This window comes from Calonectris borealis, chromosome 12 (genome assembly GCF_964195595.1).
Source record: "Calonectris borealis chromosome 12, bCalBor7.hap1.2, whole genome shotgun sequence".
Taxonomy (NCBI): domain Eukaryota; kingdom Metazoa; phylum Chordata; class Aves; order Procellariiformes; family Procellariidae; genus Calonectris; species Calonectris borealis.
Window position 1 is genome coordinate 22,553,799 of NC_134323.1, and position 14,979 is coordinate 22,568,777.

Consider the following 14,979-nt stretch of genomic DNA (forward strand, 5'->3'; position numbering starts at 1 on the left):
ATTAAAGATGCTGAACTTCTTAAACTCTATTAAACTCTCAAATACTTTGTTTTGTTAGGGTTGATTGCGTGGGAATACTGAAGCTGAGAAATGCTGATGTTGAAGCTAGGATAGGGATTGCTGGTTCCAAGAAAAAAAGCACGCGTGCTAGGCTGGTATTTCGTGTTAACATCACTCGCAAAGATGGTTCAACTTTGACTCTTCAGACACCTTCTTCCCCAATTTTGTGCAGTAAGTATCAAAATAAAAAGTTGGTATTAGAGGACTGTGGATTTTAGTGTGATTGCCATAAAATGCGCTTGGGGGGAAAAAGCCCCCAATGTTAATCTGTGAATATTTCAGAATTGCTATGGCTAAGATGACATGGATTGATTTTTATTTGGGGTGGGGTGTTAGTTAAATGCCTGACCAGTATTTAAAAGTAGTTATAATTTTTATTAAATGAATTTTTGCCTTTTAAAAGGTCAGAATTTTTGTCATGATTGCTTTGAACTTACAGTATGACTTTTTTGATACAGGTTTTAATCTCTTCTGTATTCAGTTACTTCATCTGCCAGCTTTCAGTGATAGAAAGGACTTCTAATAAGTTAGTAAGCATGGCTCTTTACAGTCGTGGTAGTTCGTTGGGCCAGAGGCTGAACCTGTTCTGGTTCAGTGCAAGAATGAAACTTTTTATAGCTGTTTATTAAAATGCTCTGTTTAGCACTGAGCACAGATGGCTGCATTGACTGGTTAGGCTATACTGAACAACAGGGAAAATGAAATCAGAGGAGGCTGCAGTACATCAGGGGCTGCCTGTGCATATACAGTCTGTAGTGACTTATGGGGAATTCTGCTCATCTGTCGAAGAGAAGAGATAGGGAAATGTGTTTAATACAGCTGTTGATGGGATTGTTGGTACTTCTTGACAAACAAGATGATAGGAAAGCTTTTTCTCCATGTGTGGAACATAGTATGATTATGCAAGCTCCTGGGCGCTTGTGTTGTGCTCTTTCTGTTGTATAAAAAGAAGTTATTGTTTTGTTTTTTTTCTTTTTTCTAAACACTGTCAGTACCTATTGTGTCAGGGCTCCTATTCAGCTCTTCAGAAACTGCAGCTTTGTTGCCAGTGAAAGAACAGATTGGAAGAGGAGATAATTAAAAACATGTGAGCTTCCACATCAGATACCACCATGCGATTCCAGTGCTGCAGGCAACAGGCGATTCGGCAGCAGTGCCGTGTAGCCTGTCTCTCCTTCCAGTGTTCTGCTCTCACAGAGGATCCCTTTGCAAGACTTAGGGAGAGCAGGAGCCCTGTGGAAACCCTGAAAAGGCTGGTACCAAAGAGGCGTCACTGCTGATGTAGGGGAGGACTCTCCTTCTCCCTTCAGCCATGTTCTGTGCTTTAGGCAATAGTTTGATGTTTGAGGTGCTCTTCCAGAAAGCTCAGCTTGAGGCGTTCCTGTCCCTCTTTTTTTCCTCTTCCTGCCACTTTTTGCTAAATCTTTCTTCTTCCAGTGTTTTTTTAAACTGGTGGAGTTCTCAGATTTATGCATTTATGTTGTGGGAAAATACTAAGTACATTTGCTAGAAATATGGTTGTCTCTGTAGCTCCGTTCCAGTCTAGAAAATCTCCAAAAGCTATTTCTGTATACATTTTGTGTATATCATTAACTTACTGGTTAAAGGTAAAATTATTTAAATCATAGCAGGAATGGGAATGGAAATCATCTGGTGGTTTCTTAAACACATAACAATCCAAAACTTGCTATTGTAAGTGGAAGTTGAGAGTCTGAGATGTTTTAGAGACTGATTTTAAAATAGGCTGTTTAGCTAAAAAAGCTGTATTTGATGCAATTCCTGCTTAGCTTGTTGGTAAGACTGTTCCAGTCTATTGGTTTATGAGGGTCCCTTGTGGTCTTCATTCTCTGTTTGTTGAATGCACCCATTTATGCCCGTAACACTAGTAGCAATGTTTTGAGATATGGGCAGTGAGTGAAAAGCAGAATATATAAGAGCGATGACATGCTAAGGGACATTAGAAGAAAGGTAGGAGGAAAGAAGGGAATAAAAATTATCCTTCAATAAATAAAGTTCTAAAAAAAAAAAATACAGTGAGGAGTAAGTTGGTTTAGTTTTTAGCAAGCTGGGTTTTGGTCAGTTGATAAGAAAATCTTCCTAATTGTGTAAGTTGCTAAAAGATTGCCCAGGAATTTTATAGCATCTCCATTGCTGGAAGTCTGAAACAAAGAAACAAAATATTCTAGTTAGACGTGTATCTTTGAGGAGCGATGTGGGTAAAACTGATCATGATGTAAAGGTTGAGAGAGGAATTCTTGAGGCTCTTTCCAGGCTTACTTTGCAGGATCCTGTGCTTTTGCTTAACTTACCCCAAAGTTGTGGTGACTTGCAGTAGACCTTAGCCAACCAAATAGTGCTGGTACACGTATACTGGCTGATCAATATGGCATAAAATTTTGTTGTTTATTAAGTTATTTGTTTATATAAATCATCTCCTCCAGCACATTACATCTGGTTTGTGTGCTACATACATCTTATTACAGATGTGTACTCATAAAGGTTTACATATTCACTCAACAGAGCCTATTTATGTTGTGTTTTATAACTAATATTGCTGTCAAAGTTGCAGTAAGGTTCCTGAAACCATAGGAGAGACATTAAGTAGGTGCAGGCCCTTTATTTAAGGTCTACATTTTAAATAGGCTTTGTTAACTTGTTAGCAAACCTAAATCCAGTTACTCTTTTCAGAAGTTCATGTGCCTTGAGCATATTTATTAGTTGCGTAATGGTTGCCTAGGAACCTACTGCAACAGCTGTAGAAAAATCCTTTCTGAAAGGTCATTAAATAATTTGGAGTGTTACAACATGTATGTTCTTCTATGTAGTAAGCCCAGAGAATGCTGTTGTTAAACACCAAAAGTGGGCCATGTAAGTGCAAAGCACAAGTACAAGCTTATGCCACTAAGATTTTATGGTGAATAGAAAAGGGGATTGAGAAACCTTTATTAGAAACTGGGATTATTTTATAACATAATAAGTGTGTCAAAGTCAAAATAGATTATTTTAAAACTTATGTCTGTATTTAAATTGCCTTTGGTGCTCATTTTCATTTAACACACATGGTCTTATTTGATTTTTGCTTTAAGAAGCATAGAAATAGTTTGCAGCAAAGGCAGTCTGTAATATGTGTTATATAAATCATCATCTGAATCACTGGCTGAGAGGCAGAGGTTTCCAGGGATGCGTATCTGTAAGCCGCATTGTCTTTGCTAGTTTATAGGATATAAATTGCTATAATCCCCAACTGCAGAGATGCAACTCTTGCAAGGATTTGTATTAGCTAAAGTATATAGGTCTAGAAAGCCATAGAATCATAGAATGGTTTGGATTGGAAGGGACCTTAAAGACCATCTAGTTCCAACTCCCCTGCCATGGGCAGGGACTCCTTGCACTAGATCAGGTTGCTCAAAGCCCTGGGTTAGTTCTTGCACCAGCCAGAAAGCTACGTATATAAAAAAAAAACCTCTGTAAAAAACCCAGGTAATACGGGAATTACTACTTCTACCCTTTTGCATACCAGAACAAAATAACCTTCATAAAAAATGTTTTTATGAGCTTAAGGATAAATTTGAAGGTGTGCTTCAGTTGTATCTAAGGGCTGATGCATTTGTTTATCGCTCTCTATGCCAGGAAATTACAGAACCAAATTTTCTTCTCTCCTGAACACTTCTTGAGCTTTAGCTCAAACACTGGAAGTTTTGTTTTGAAGATTTAATAAATGCAGGAGAAAAGGGAAAAGATTATTAGTGGATCATTTACCTAAGTGTGATTTTTATGAGGTCATTACATTTAGTGAGGAAATAATAGAAATGGTTATCTTCTGAAAAGTTTTGTCATGAATGATGTAGTAAAGGAAGAAGCTCAGGAATTTTGTTCTTTCCTTTATAATCGTGTAAGTAAAAGCTTTTTGGTTTGGATGTTGAGATTTTCTTGATTTCAAACTGTGTGTTTTTTCAATTGCAGCTCAACCAGCAGGAGTTCCAGAGATCCTAAAGAAAAGTCTGCACAGTTGTTCAGTGAAGGGTGAAGAGGAAGTTTTTCTGATTGGCAAGAACTTTCTAAAGGGAACAAAAGTGATTTTCCAAGAGAATGTTTCTGGTTAGTGTGGAAGCGGTAATGGCTTGGGGTGCTGAAGAGAGCGTGTTTGGGTTTTTGTTGGTTGATAAAGTTTAGTTGTAGAGAACAAGCTGAGAAGCAGAATCAAAGGCACTAAAATAAATTGCTTTATATGGATGTGCAATAAATTATGCTTTTTAATTTTCATTTAGATGAGAATTCTTGGAAGGCAGAAGCTGAAATAGACATGGAATTATTTCATCAGGTACTTCTGTATTATTATTATTATTATTATTACTACTACTACTACTACTACCAAAAAAGACACTGACTCTGTTTCCAAAGAAAAATCGAATAAGCCTTTCCCTCTACCTGTGCATTTATAGAAAAAATATTCCTCCTCTTCAAATAAGTTCTTCAGTGAGTCTGGTAGAATATAATTGTTTTGGGTTTACACAAGTATAATTGTACAATTTCTATTTGAGAACTTAGATACCACAGTAGGAGTGTGGTATATGAACTTGGTGAGCAAGTCTTTGCCCTTACATACAATGTAATTAAAAGACCTAATACAGTTTTTCCAGTACCTTTCCTAAGGACACATTAGATTACTACTGAGTAGAAACATGTTGTGTGTACGCCGTAGTCTGTATACCTGGCTGAATTTCTGTTCCGCTTTGAAATGTTTGGCAAATTATTTGTTTATTCTTTTTGACACAACTAAGTGTCTTTGTGGACTATTGGGCTGAAATTAGAGAGATTTAGATGTAAATGATGTCTGACAAATGTCATCTTGCTTCCACCTCTGAAGGCGGTATTCCATACATGCGCTGGTAGAAATGATTTCTCGCTTCTAGTGGGATAGATAGTTGGGGAATAGACAGCCTATAGATCAGTCATCACTGTTGATGCATGATTGCAAGCCTATTTTTTCATGTCTGCTCAGTGTTAAATCCGCTTAAGTGTAACATGAAACTGCATCCCCCATCTGTTCACACTGAATACAAAGACCTGATTCAGCAGGACAGTGAAGTGTCTGAGTCCAGCAGAATTTGATGGCAAACTGATTGCAGTTCAGTAAGGCATGTTAGGCGTAAGCTTACGTTTAAAGTACTGAACTTTAGATGTCTTTCCTTTCTTCACCTTCTATTTAAGCTGTAAGTTGCCAATGAACATCATACGGGCAGATTATTCAAATCTCTCTTCTAGCACAAGTTAGTTACTAAAAGTGTAACTCGATCACGTCTTTGATTTTTGTGGTGGTTTATCAGTCTGTTTCTTTGTTTTGATGGATGTAAATATGATTAAGGTCAATAGTAATGAAGTAAGGTTTCTAATGTGATTTCTTTAAATTATTTTTGCATTGCAGAATCACCTTATTGTGAAGGTGCCACCATATCATGACCAGCAAATAACCTCAGCTGTTTCTGTGGGAATATATGTGGTGACCAATGCTGGGAGATCACACGATGTGCAACCATTTACGTACACTCCAGATACATGTATGTAGAATAGAAATCTGGGGGAAGGAATGGACAGTTTTACCTGCTAAGCATCTCATTTCTGATTTCATAGTATTTAGTCCATACAACAGAAATGTTAAGTAACATGGATCTTTTAAAACTCCTCTTGCTGGCGAGGTTTGCAATTGTTAAATAATAAAATCTAAAGGCTTGGCTTTTCTCACTTATGTGGCAGGTAGCTCAAATTTCAGCTGCATGGAGACAGCTGTTCTTACAAAGTAGCATCCATTTCTAGTATAAGGTTCAAAATGAGGCTGAGCGGGGAAAAAAGAAGACATACTACATACAGTGCACGAAATACAACCAAAAAATAGCACCAAGTTTTATCCTAAGGAATGTTGAAGTTTGACTATATTATGTATTTTTATTTATCTATATTACAGTACACAGTGCAATTATTGACTGGCTCTTTCATTTTTGGAAGTGAAAATGGTATTTTGTGCACTGTGATCATTGGTGCATTCACAGCCACAAACAGAAACTTTATGTACAACTCGGAATGTTTCTCTGGGTTTCAAAGAAGCTTAATTTCTTTAAGGTACAAGTAACTGTTTTGCTTTGCTTTGGTTTTTTTTGCTTGTTTGTTGTTTCAACATAAGGAAGTTTTCAACGTGTTTTGTCTCAACAGCTGGTACTCTGAATGTTAACGTGAAGAAGGAAATCTCCAGCCCAGCCCAACATTGTTCTTTTGAAGAGGCTATAAAAGGTACTAAATTGATTCTTATCATTGTTGTTAATAATTTAACTATAAATTCCTACCCAAATTTGGAGGAATGAATCAGACGTCCTGTGAAGATAAGTCTGTGCTTATAAAATCTGGGCATATTCTCACAGCGAGGGTTGTTTTCTGATTCTGAATATTTTACTTTATAACTGTATTATTCTAAGTATATTTTAAAATGAGCTAGTATAGAACAAAAACTTTGGGGGGAAAAAAAAAATTTAAAAAAATTTTGTGTTCGTGCTTCAGGCCCTGCAGTCTAATCTTCGTTTAATACGCTTGCAGGGGAAGGAGAAAAAGAAAGAAGCCTAAGGTAGCAGTTAATACTAAGGATTTAGAAACTGTGTAGTGTTAGTTTAAGCAAAAACGCACAAAAAGCTGGCGGTGAAGGAAGAACGGAGTACTGAAAAACACGAACATGCCAACTTGGTATTTTTCGGAAGCTGTCCAGTGGTTTTATAAGACTGCTTTCAGTGGATCTAGTTATGAATTCTAATTCTGGCAATTTCAGCTTACTCCCTTCAGTGAGGTTTTTTTCCTGACCATTCTGTCCATGCAAAGTTCGTCATTTTGTTCCAAGGGAGCAAGTTTTAAGTTTGCCTGTTTTTAAGTATGAAGTGATTTGATCCTTCCAATATTGAAATAAAGTAGAGGAAGGAAATGTTTCTTAGTTGATTGTTAGAACTATGGTAGTATACAAAGATTAATGGAAATTTCCATAGCCTGCTCTGGTGAAAGCAGGTTGAAAGGTAAGCAAATTAACAATGTGATCACAAGTTTGATAGGAATCCATAGCTTCAGGTTAAAATCATGAAGCTCATGTTTGAAGTTAATAGCTTGGTCTTGGCAGGGGGTATATTTACAAGTTGACTTTACAACTTGTTGGGGGGGATAATACAAGGTATGATGAGTTTAAACCTGCGGAGAACATTTTGGGAAGAAATATGCAAAAATATTTAGGGCAATGAAACAAGCTGATAAAAGGACTGGCAAGACTTCTAGTAGCAAGATTAAAAAGATGAGGAATATAGTAACTAATGTATCAGGGCAAGCCTGACGTCCATCTAATTTAGTATGGAGACTTAACCAAAGGAACATACCAACTGCTTCAGGAGAACATCTGCTGTTCATAAGAGCACAACGTGCTATTTCTGTTGCTTCACGTCTTCCATTTAATTTACACTATAAATCTTAATTTACTGTCTTGTGTCAGTTTTCTGCTAGCCAGCTCTTTTTCGACGGTTCATTCCTGTACCTATTCTACTCTAGGTTGATCATGAACCAGAGGTCAGACAATTTTGTTCTGCTTTATGTACTTTGTCTCTGCATATGTCCCAGCCTGTCCTTCCTCACTGTCCTGAAATGATAAAGACCAGGTGGGGATCCACTGGGATGCTACTTCCTTCCTGTTTCCTTTCACTGGGAGCAAAATCGTAGAATTCATAATTTCTTAAGGGCATCATTTCCAGCAGCCCTGGCCAAATAGAATGAACTGTTGCTGCCAGGGACATGTACAGTTACGTATTGAGCTACAGAGCCTTTCTCTTCCCATCACAGGCAATTTTAATCTTTGTCTCGGGTATCTGTGAATATTCCTTAAAATAATTTCTATTACAACATCTGCATATGTAAAAAACCAAAACGTGGCCTCCCAAAGCCATTACAGATTCTTAGCTCTAACGTGTTAAGAGTCTGCAGATTTGACAGTCTGCAATGACAAGTTACGTTTCAAGACAACAAATCTGTAATTCTAAGCTGTTTTGTAAAACTTGAGGAAGATGGGGTGTGTGGACAACCATGTAGTTCAGGTCTTTGCCTTCTAACATTGGAGTAGTGCTGGAGCACTGTTTTTAAGTGGCTAATGATGGTTTCAGTTTCCAGCTTTGGGTGAAAAGGGAAGGAGGGTGTGTATGCCTTGGTGAGATGGTGACTACTCAGAAGTTCTAAACCAAGTGTATTACAAAAACATAGTAAAAGACCAAAACGAACAGCGTTTCTCTGCTTTTGAAACTTCTTTTTCATTATTAATCTCACTTTTTTTCATTCTTCCAACCAAGTATGTCACTGTGAACGAACACACCATTGCCAGAATCTAATCTGTATACCATTGGGATTTTTTTTAATTAGTTAGATAAATTTTTTTAGTGTTTCTGATGAACACAACATGATTAAGCACATAGAAGAGAAAAGCTTATAAACTGTGACTACGGTATAGAAAAATACTGACCGCTGTCTTCAAATATGTATGACTAGCTGGCCTGAAGTAGGCGTATTTTAGAAGTCTCACTCAATTGCATTCCCTGCCAGCAGCACAGCCCAACACAGCAGGTCATGGGGCTTGTATTTCTGGAGCCAGCCACCCCAAACCTGTGAGTTAACAGAAGGAGGGAAGGAGTTTGTTTGTCTGTCGGTGTATTGACAACTGTTGCCATACTGATGGCTGAGAATTTATTGCTGAAGACAGAAAATAACATTTCAGGAGAGAGTCTTTGGTCTTACTTAGAACAAACACACAAGGACTGCAGAAATTTTACTGCCATGTTAGTGTAAGATGTAAATTTGTTTAAAGCATGGAGGTCTGTTGCTTTATGTTGAAGATAAATTCTTTAATTTACTTAAAAGTACTTATGGAACTATAGTTTTTACAGGCTTTCCCATTGGTTTGTTTCAGGCTCAATTTTAGCAGTATTTGAAATGAAGAAAATTAATTTCATTTACAGCAAAGATCTCAGGTAGCTTATGTAATATTTTTACGTGGATCAGGAAAAATTAAAATTAAAGCTAAAAAGATGTAATTCATTTTAAGAAGCCACCTTTCTACTTAAAAAAAAATAGAAAAAATAGGCACTGCAAAGGCAAAATAACAACTTGCTCTTGCTACAGAGCTGGCATGCAGATTTAACAAGTTTTTGCTTGGTTAGTTCTTTAACAGAATAAAAATACAGGCTGAATGGTTTGAGCATTCTGCTCACATAGTTATCTGAAAACGGACATTTTTCAAAATGAAATAGAGAAGTTGTACAGTTAAAGTGCAGTAAAACTTAAAATCTGATACTTTGTGGAAAGGTACCTTAAGGTTTTATGTTTGTAGTTTAAGCAGTTGGTGGGTGGCTGACCTGGTCTAGAAAGACACGAAATGGAAGAAGAACAAAACTATGGTATTGCTGTTAGCCTTAAGAATAACCTTTGAAGGTTTCAGGTTTTCTAGGATTATTTGAAGTATTCAAATGTTTACAATGATCTCTCTGCATATTAGCATCTTGCATGAGGATGAGGGCTCTTATGGTAGGACTGAAAAGTGAAACAAGAAGCAGGCCACCACTAGAAACCCACTCTTTGCATAATGAATGTTAACATTCCATTGCCCTTCTTTTATTTCATTTGTGACTGCAGCAGTGAAGGCCACTGGTTGTAACCTGGAGAAGGTAAACATTCTTCCTAGTGCCTTGATAACTCCACTCATGCCAAGCAGTATGATTAAGAATGAAGATGTGGCTCCAATGGAAGTAAGTGCAGAAAAAAGATCTCCCCCTGTCTTCAAGGTAAGTTTGATTGTGATCTGAAGACAGTAGCTTTAATAGTCTTAGTTACATCTACCCATCAGTCCATGTTCTTATAGTGGAGAAGAGTAACGCACAGGGAAAATGTCATGTCCGAGATAGGTCTGGGCAAAACATATTATCACAGAGCATGACTAAAATAATAGACAATTTCCTTTGAAAGTAACTTACCTTATTCCTACACTCAAACAGATTGATTGGTTAGTGATACTATGATGAATTTTTTTTGTCCTGTGACACAAAACTAATAAATTACTGTAAGAATATTATTCTAATCACTTCCTAGCATTGCTTTCATTAAATTGTACCTTGACTCCTTCCTTGAAGTAGCCTTTCCACTGCTAGTCATTTGCTTACTTGTTTGGTTGTGTGTGGAGAGAGATACCATACAAATCTTCCATCTGATCTTTCCTGAACATAGTGGATTGGTGGAAATTTTATAAGCATAACCTGAGTAAGCTTACAAATTGCTTAATGTATTGCTTTTTTCAGACTTCAAATGTGGTTGGACCAACTCAACAAACATTGGAAAACAGTATGTCTGGCATATCAACTTCTGCTTCCCATTTACCTTCTGAAAATGAAAACCAGCAACAAATACAGCCGAAGGTGTATAATCCAGAGACACTAACTACTATCCAAACGCAGGACATTTCCCAGCCTGGTAGCTTTTCAGCAGTCTCTACTCCAGGTCAGCTGCAGAACAGTGATGCATTATTGCAGCAAGCTGCACAGTTCCAAACAAGAGAATCCCAAACCAGGGAAGTCTTGCAGTCAGATGGCACAGTAGTCACCTTGTCACAATTAACTGATGCATCACAACAACAGTCTACACTCTCAGAACCAGCACAGGCATTGCAGCAACAGATTTCATCAAGTATTTTCTCATCAGCAAGTGGTGTGAGTCAGTTACAGAACACTATACAGCAACTGCAAGCTGGAAATTTTCCAACTAACACTGCCACTGGCAGCAATAGAAATGTTGACTTGGTGCAACAGGTATTGGAAGCTCAACAGCAGTTATCTTCTGTTTTATTTTCTGGTTCAGACAGCAGTGAGGATGTTCAAGACCAGCTAAATGCAGATATCTTTCAGCAAGTTAGCCAGATGCAAAATAGTGTCAATTCTGGGATATTTTCCTCATCAGACACAGCTGTGCATTCCAGACCAGAGAATCTTTTGCCTGGACGAGCTGAAAACGTTCACTCACAGCCTGAAAATGCGTTGTCCAATCAACAGCAGCAACAACAACAGCAGCAGCAGCAACAGCAGGCAATGGAGACTTCTGCAGCAATGGTGATAGGAATCCAACAAAACATTTGCCAGGCTGCAACACAGATGCAGTCTGATTTGTTCTCTTCAACAACTTCAGGGAATGGAGCCCTCCAACAGTCACCTGTTTACCAGCAGGCTTCTCACATAATGAGTGGGTTATCAACAAGCGAAGACATGCAAATGCAGTGTGAATTATTCTCTTCATCTCCTGGTGTTTCTGGAAGTGAGACTACACCTACTGCTCAGCAGCAGGTCTCCAGCAATGGACCTACTATGTTTCAGGCGTCAAATTCTGCAGATGGAGAAGAAGCTTCAGGTCAGAGTAAACAGATGCAAACTACTGTATTTCAGACCATGGTTCAAATGCAGCATAGTGGAGAAAGTCAATCTCCAGTTAATCTCTTTTCATCTACCAAAAACATGATGACTGTTCAGGCAAGCGGAACTCAGCAACAAGGAGGTGGTCTGTTCCAGCAAGGCGGAGAAATCATGTCTATTCAGTCGGGAAGCTTTATGCAGCAGTCTCCACATTCACAAGCTCAGCTTTTTCACTCTCAGAATCCTATTGGTGATGCTCAAAATATATCACAGGAAGCACAAGGCTCTATTTTTCACAGTCCAAATTCCATTGTCCACAACCAGACCAGTACTAATTCCTCAGACCAACTGCAGCCTCCAATGTTCCACTCGCAGAACGCCATGGGTGTATTACAGAGCTCTTCAGTTCCTCAAGACCAGCAGTCTGCCAACATGTTCCTTTCCCAGAGTTCAATGAGCAACACTGCAACTCAGGAAGAACAGATGTCATTCTTTACAAGCCCAAATTCCATTTCTCCTCTTCAGACAGCAACAAACACTGAACAGCAGACTTCTTTCCAGCAGCAGACACAGATATCTCATATCCAGAGTTCTATGCTTCCCCAGGAACAGCCCCAGACTCAGCCTGCTCAGCAAGGTTTGTTTCAGTCTCAAGTGTCATTAGGCTCCATCCAGTCCAGTTCGATTCCCCAGAACCAACAAGGAGCTATCTTCCAGCCTCAGCATTCGATCGTTGCTATTCAGAGTAGTCCTCCATCTCAAGAACAGCAGCAGCAGCAACAGCAGAACATGATGTTCAGTAATCAAAATGCAATGAGTACAATTGCTTCGCAAAAGCAGAACATGATTTTCAATCCAAATCAAAACCCAGTTACCAATCAGGAGCAACAAGGCCAGTCCATTTTTCATCCACAGACTAACATGGCATCAATGAACCAGGAGCAGCAGCCCATGCAATTCCAGAGTCAGACTACAGTGTCTTCTCTTCAGAATCCTGGATCCAACCAGGCTGAAGCACAGCAGCCAGCCATCTTCCATAACTCACCCCAGATTCAGTTGGTCCAAGGGTCACCAAGTTCTCAAGAGCAACAAGTCACCCTCTTCATCTCTTCAGCTTCCATGTCTGCCTTGCAGAATAGTATGAGCCAGCAAGAGCTGCAGCAGTCTCCTATGTACTCTTCTCAAAACAGCATGGCAGGAATGCAAGGAGCTGCTTCTCCTCCACAGCAACAAGCGGCTTTATTTCACAACACAGCAGGAGGTGCTATCAACCAGCTGCAGAATTCTCCTGCTTCATCTCAGCAAACATCAGGAATATTCCTGTTTGGCATTCAAAACAGTAAGTGGTAGATGCCTGATTCTGAGTTTACAATTTAGAAGAGCTACTAATTGGAGTCCACAAGACAATGATTATTCAATTCTAAGATATTTCCTTACAAAAAAAAGAAAATCCTGAAATAAGTAATGTAGCACTATTCATCGTGTTGCTCTGAATGTACACTTATGTTGCTGATTGTGCATGAGAACTCTTAGCTTAAATACCTGTTGGTGGTCTTACACTTAGGATTAACATGTGACCAAACCATCTTAAAATTGTGTGTATATTTATGTAGAAATATTATATATAATATGATTAACAATACGTATGCAAATAATAGATAAAATACATGTACACATGTACACATCTTTAAAAAAAAAGAAAAAAGTTACACCCTACACCCTCTTAAGACAGCTCCATTAATCTCTCTTGCTGCATTTGATTTCCACAATTTGTGCAATGACGTTCTCCACACATGATTGAAAGGAAGGATTTTCTTTAAGCTGTGTAGTCCAGAGAAGTGTCTATTGAAGTGTATTTGAAACTCCTTTTAACTTCATAAGCCGGCACTTTTCCGTATCTCATCTCTGAATCTAGCCTCTACGACAAGTTCTTTGGGACGTAGATCCTTTAATCTGTCTGTGAAGGGCTGTACGTACCTGTGAAGCTCCAGAAGTAGCAGATGCAGATGAGGATTATAGCATCTTATAAAAGATCTGCACAGAAAGCATAGCTGTGTACTTAGTCTGTGAATACCTGAATATGTGCCTTGCGGTATGAACTCTTTGACAGTCAGGCCATATACAGCCAAGCCTATCCAGGAAGCTGAAGATAACGCTAGAAATGGTAGGAGGTGTGACACCATTTGCAGATTTATAGAAGGAGCCAGTGGATACCTTGGCTGAACTGAAAAAGACACATCTGTAATTAATAAAGACAAAGGATGGGCACACTCAACACTTACGCCATGCATTTTGTTTTACTTTTAGCCAAGTATTGTTCTCTGTTTGGGGTGTTAGTAGTGTTTGGTCATAATACAGAGTCCATATATTAAATATGTAGACCTTGAACTTGTGCTTGTACCCTGAGAGAGTGGTGAGCAAAGGTGGTCATGTGAACAAAAGTGCACGTAACTTTCGACACAGTTTATAGTCAATATGGACATATGTAAAGAAGTTGGCCAATTCACTGCATGTATTAAGCTAATTTAAATGGTCCTTTGTTCTTCACTTACTGCTTAACAGACTGTGGGCAGCTGCTAACTTCTGGACCAGCTACGTTGCCGGATGAGTTGATGGCTATAAGTCAGCCAGGTCAGCCACAGAGCGAGGGACAAGCAGCAGTGCCAACGCTGCTCTCCCAACAGATATCTGAGACGTCTCCTCTACCTTCAGCTATGGCAACCAACCAGAATATTGAGAAAATAGATGATCTGCTTGTGTCATTGCAAAACCAGGGGAACAATATGGCTGGCTCATTTTAATTAGCCAAGTAAGTAATGTGTTTGGGTTTCTGGGTTCTTTCCTGCCATGCATGCTTTTGTTCAGGAAGTCTTTACTTAAATGTATCACTATGCGCTAAGAGATCAGCTAAAATACCAGAATACTGCTACTACTAAAATACTAAAATACAGCTGAATTATGAATATAATACCAGTGGCTAGAATGAAGAGTTACTAAAAACAGTCAGAGGTCAGAATTTGTATGAAACACTTGGTTGAGACTGGGTCTTGTCATTCAGTCGCTGTATGTTTTGTCATCTGCTGTTACGATCTGGTACATTATTAGGAAGGAGAGTAGATCACTGACAGCTTGGCAGATAAAAGCGTTATGAAATATGACGCTAGTTAAAAAATTAAAGGCTTATTGAGTAAATAGCACCTCAAGTCTGTACCATTCTGAAGTTGCTCCCTGGGTTACAATAACATAATGTGAAAAGAAGTTTCAGTAGAATATGGTGGCTATTGAGAGCGTGCCACATGCAGAGTCTTTGTTAAAAGTGAGCTGTCACAGTCAGCTGTTACTAGGAAACATTCTGCTCTTAGAAGGTGCCTTTTTCAGAGAGGTGAAAGAGGCTTTGAGTACCAAGAACCAGGAGGACTCTTGAATCTAGTATTGTCCATAGTGTGAAACTGGGCTCTGGTTAACT

General features: G+C 38.7%; 1 protein-coding gene across 3 annotated transcripts in view; it reads left to right on the forward strand.

Moving 5' to 3' along the window:
* Window positions 1–14,979, forward strand: part of NFAT5 (nuclear factor of activated T cells 5) — a 74,497-nt gene that overhangs the window by 51,848 nt on the left and 7,670 nt on the right. For all 3 annotated transcript variants that reach the window (XM_075161713.1, XM_075161711.1, XM_075161714.1), the window contains exons 6-13: window positions 59–231; window positions 4,024–4,158; window positions 4,329–4,381; window positions 5,486–5,618; window positions 6,268–6,345; window positions 9,754–9,902; window positions 10,413–12,852; window positions 14,076–14,322. In XM_075161713.1, the coding sequence (XP_075017814.1) occupies window positions 59–231; window positions 4,024–4,158; window positions 4,329–4,381; window positions 5,486–5,618; window positions 6,268–6,345; window positions 9,754–9,902; window positions 10,413–12,852; window positions 14,076–14,314 (3,400 nt within the window). In that variant the 3' untranslated portion in view covers window positions 14,315–14,322. The remainder of the gene's footprint in view (window positions 1–58; window positions 232–4,023; window positions 4,159–4,328; window positions 4,382–5,485; window positions 5,619–6,267; window positions 6,346–9,753; window positions 9,903–10,412; window positions 12,853–14,075; window positions 14,323–14,979) is intronic.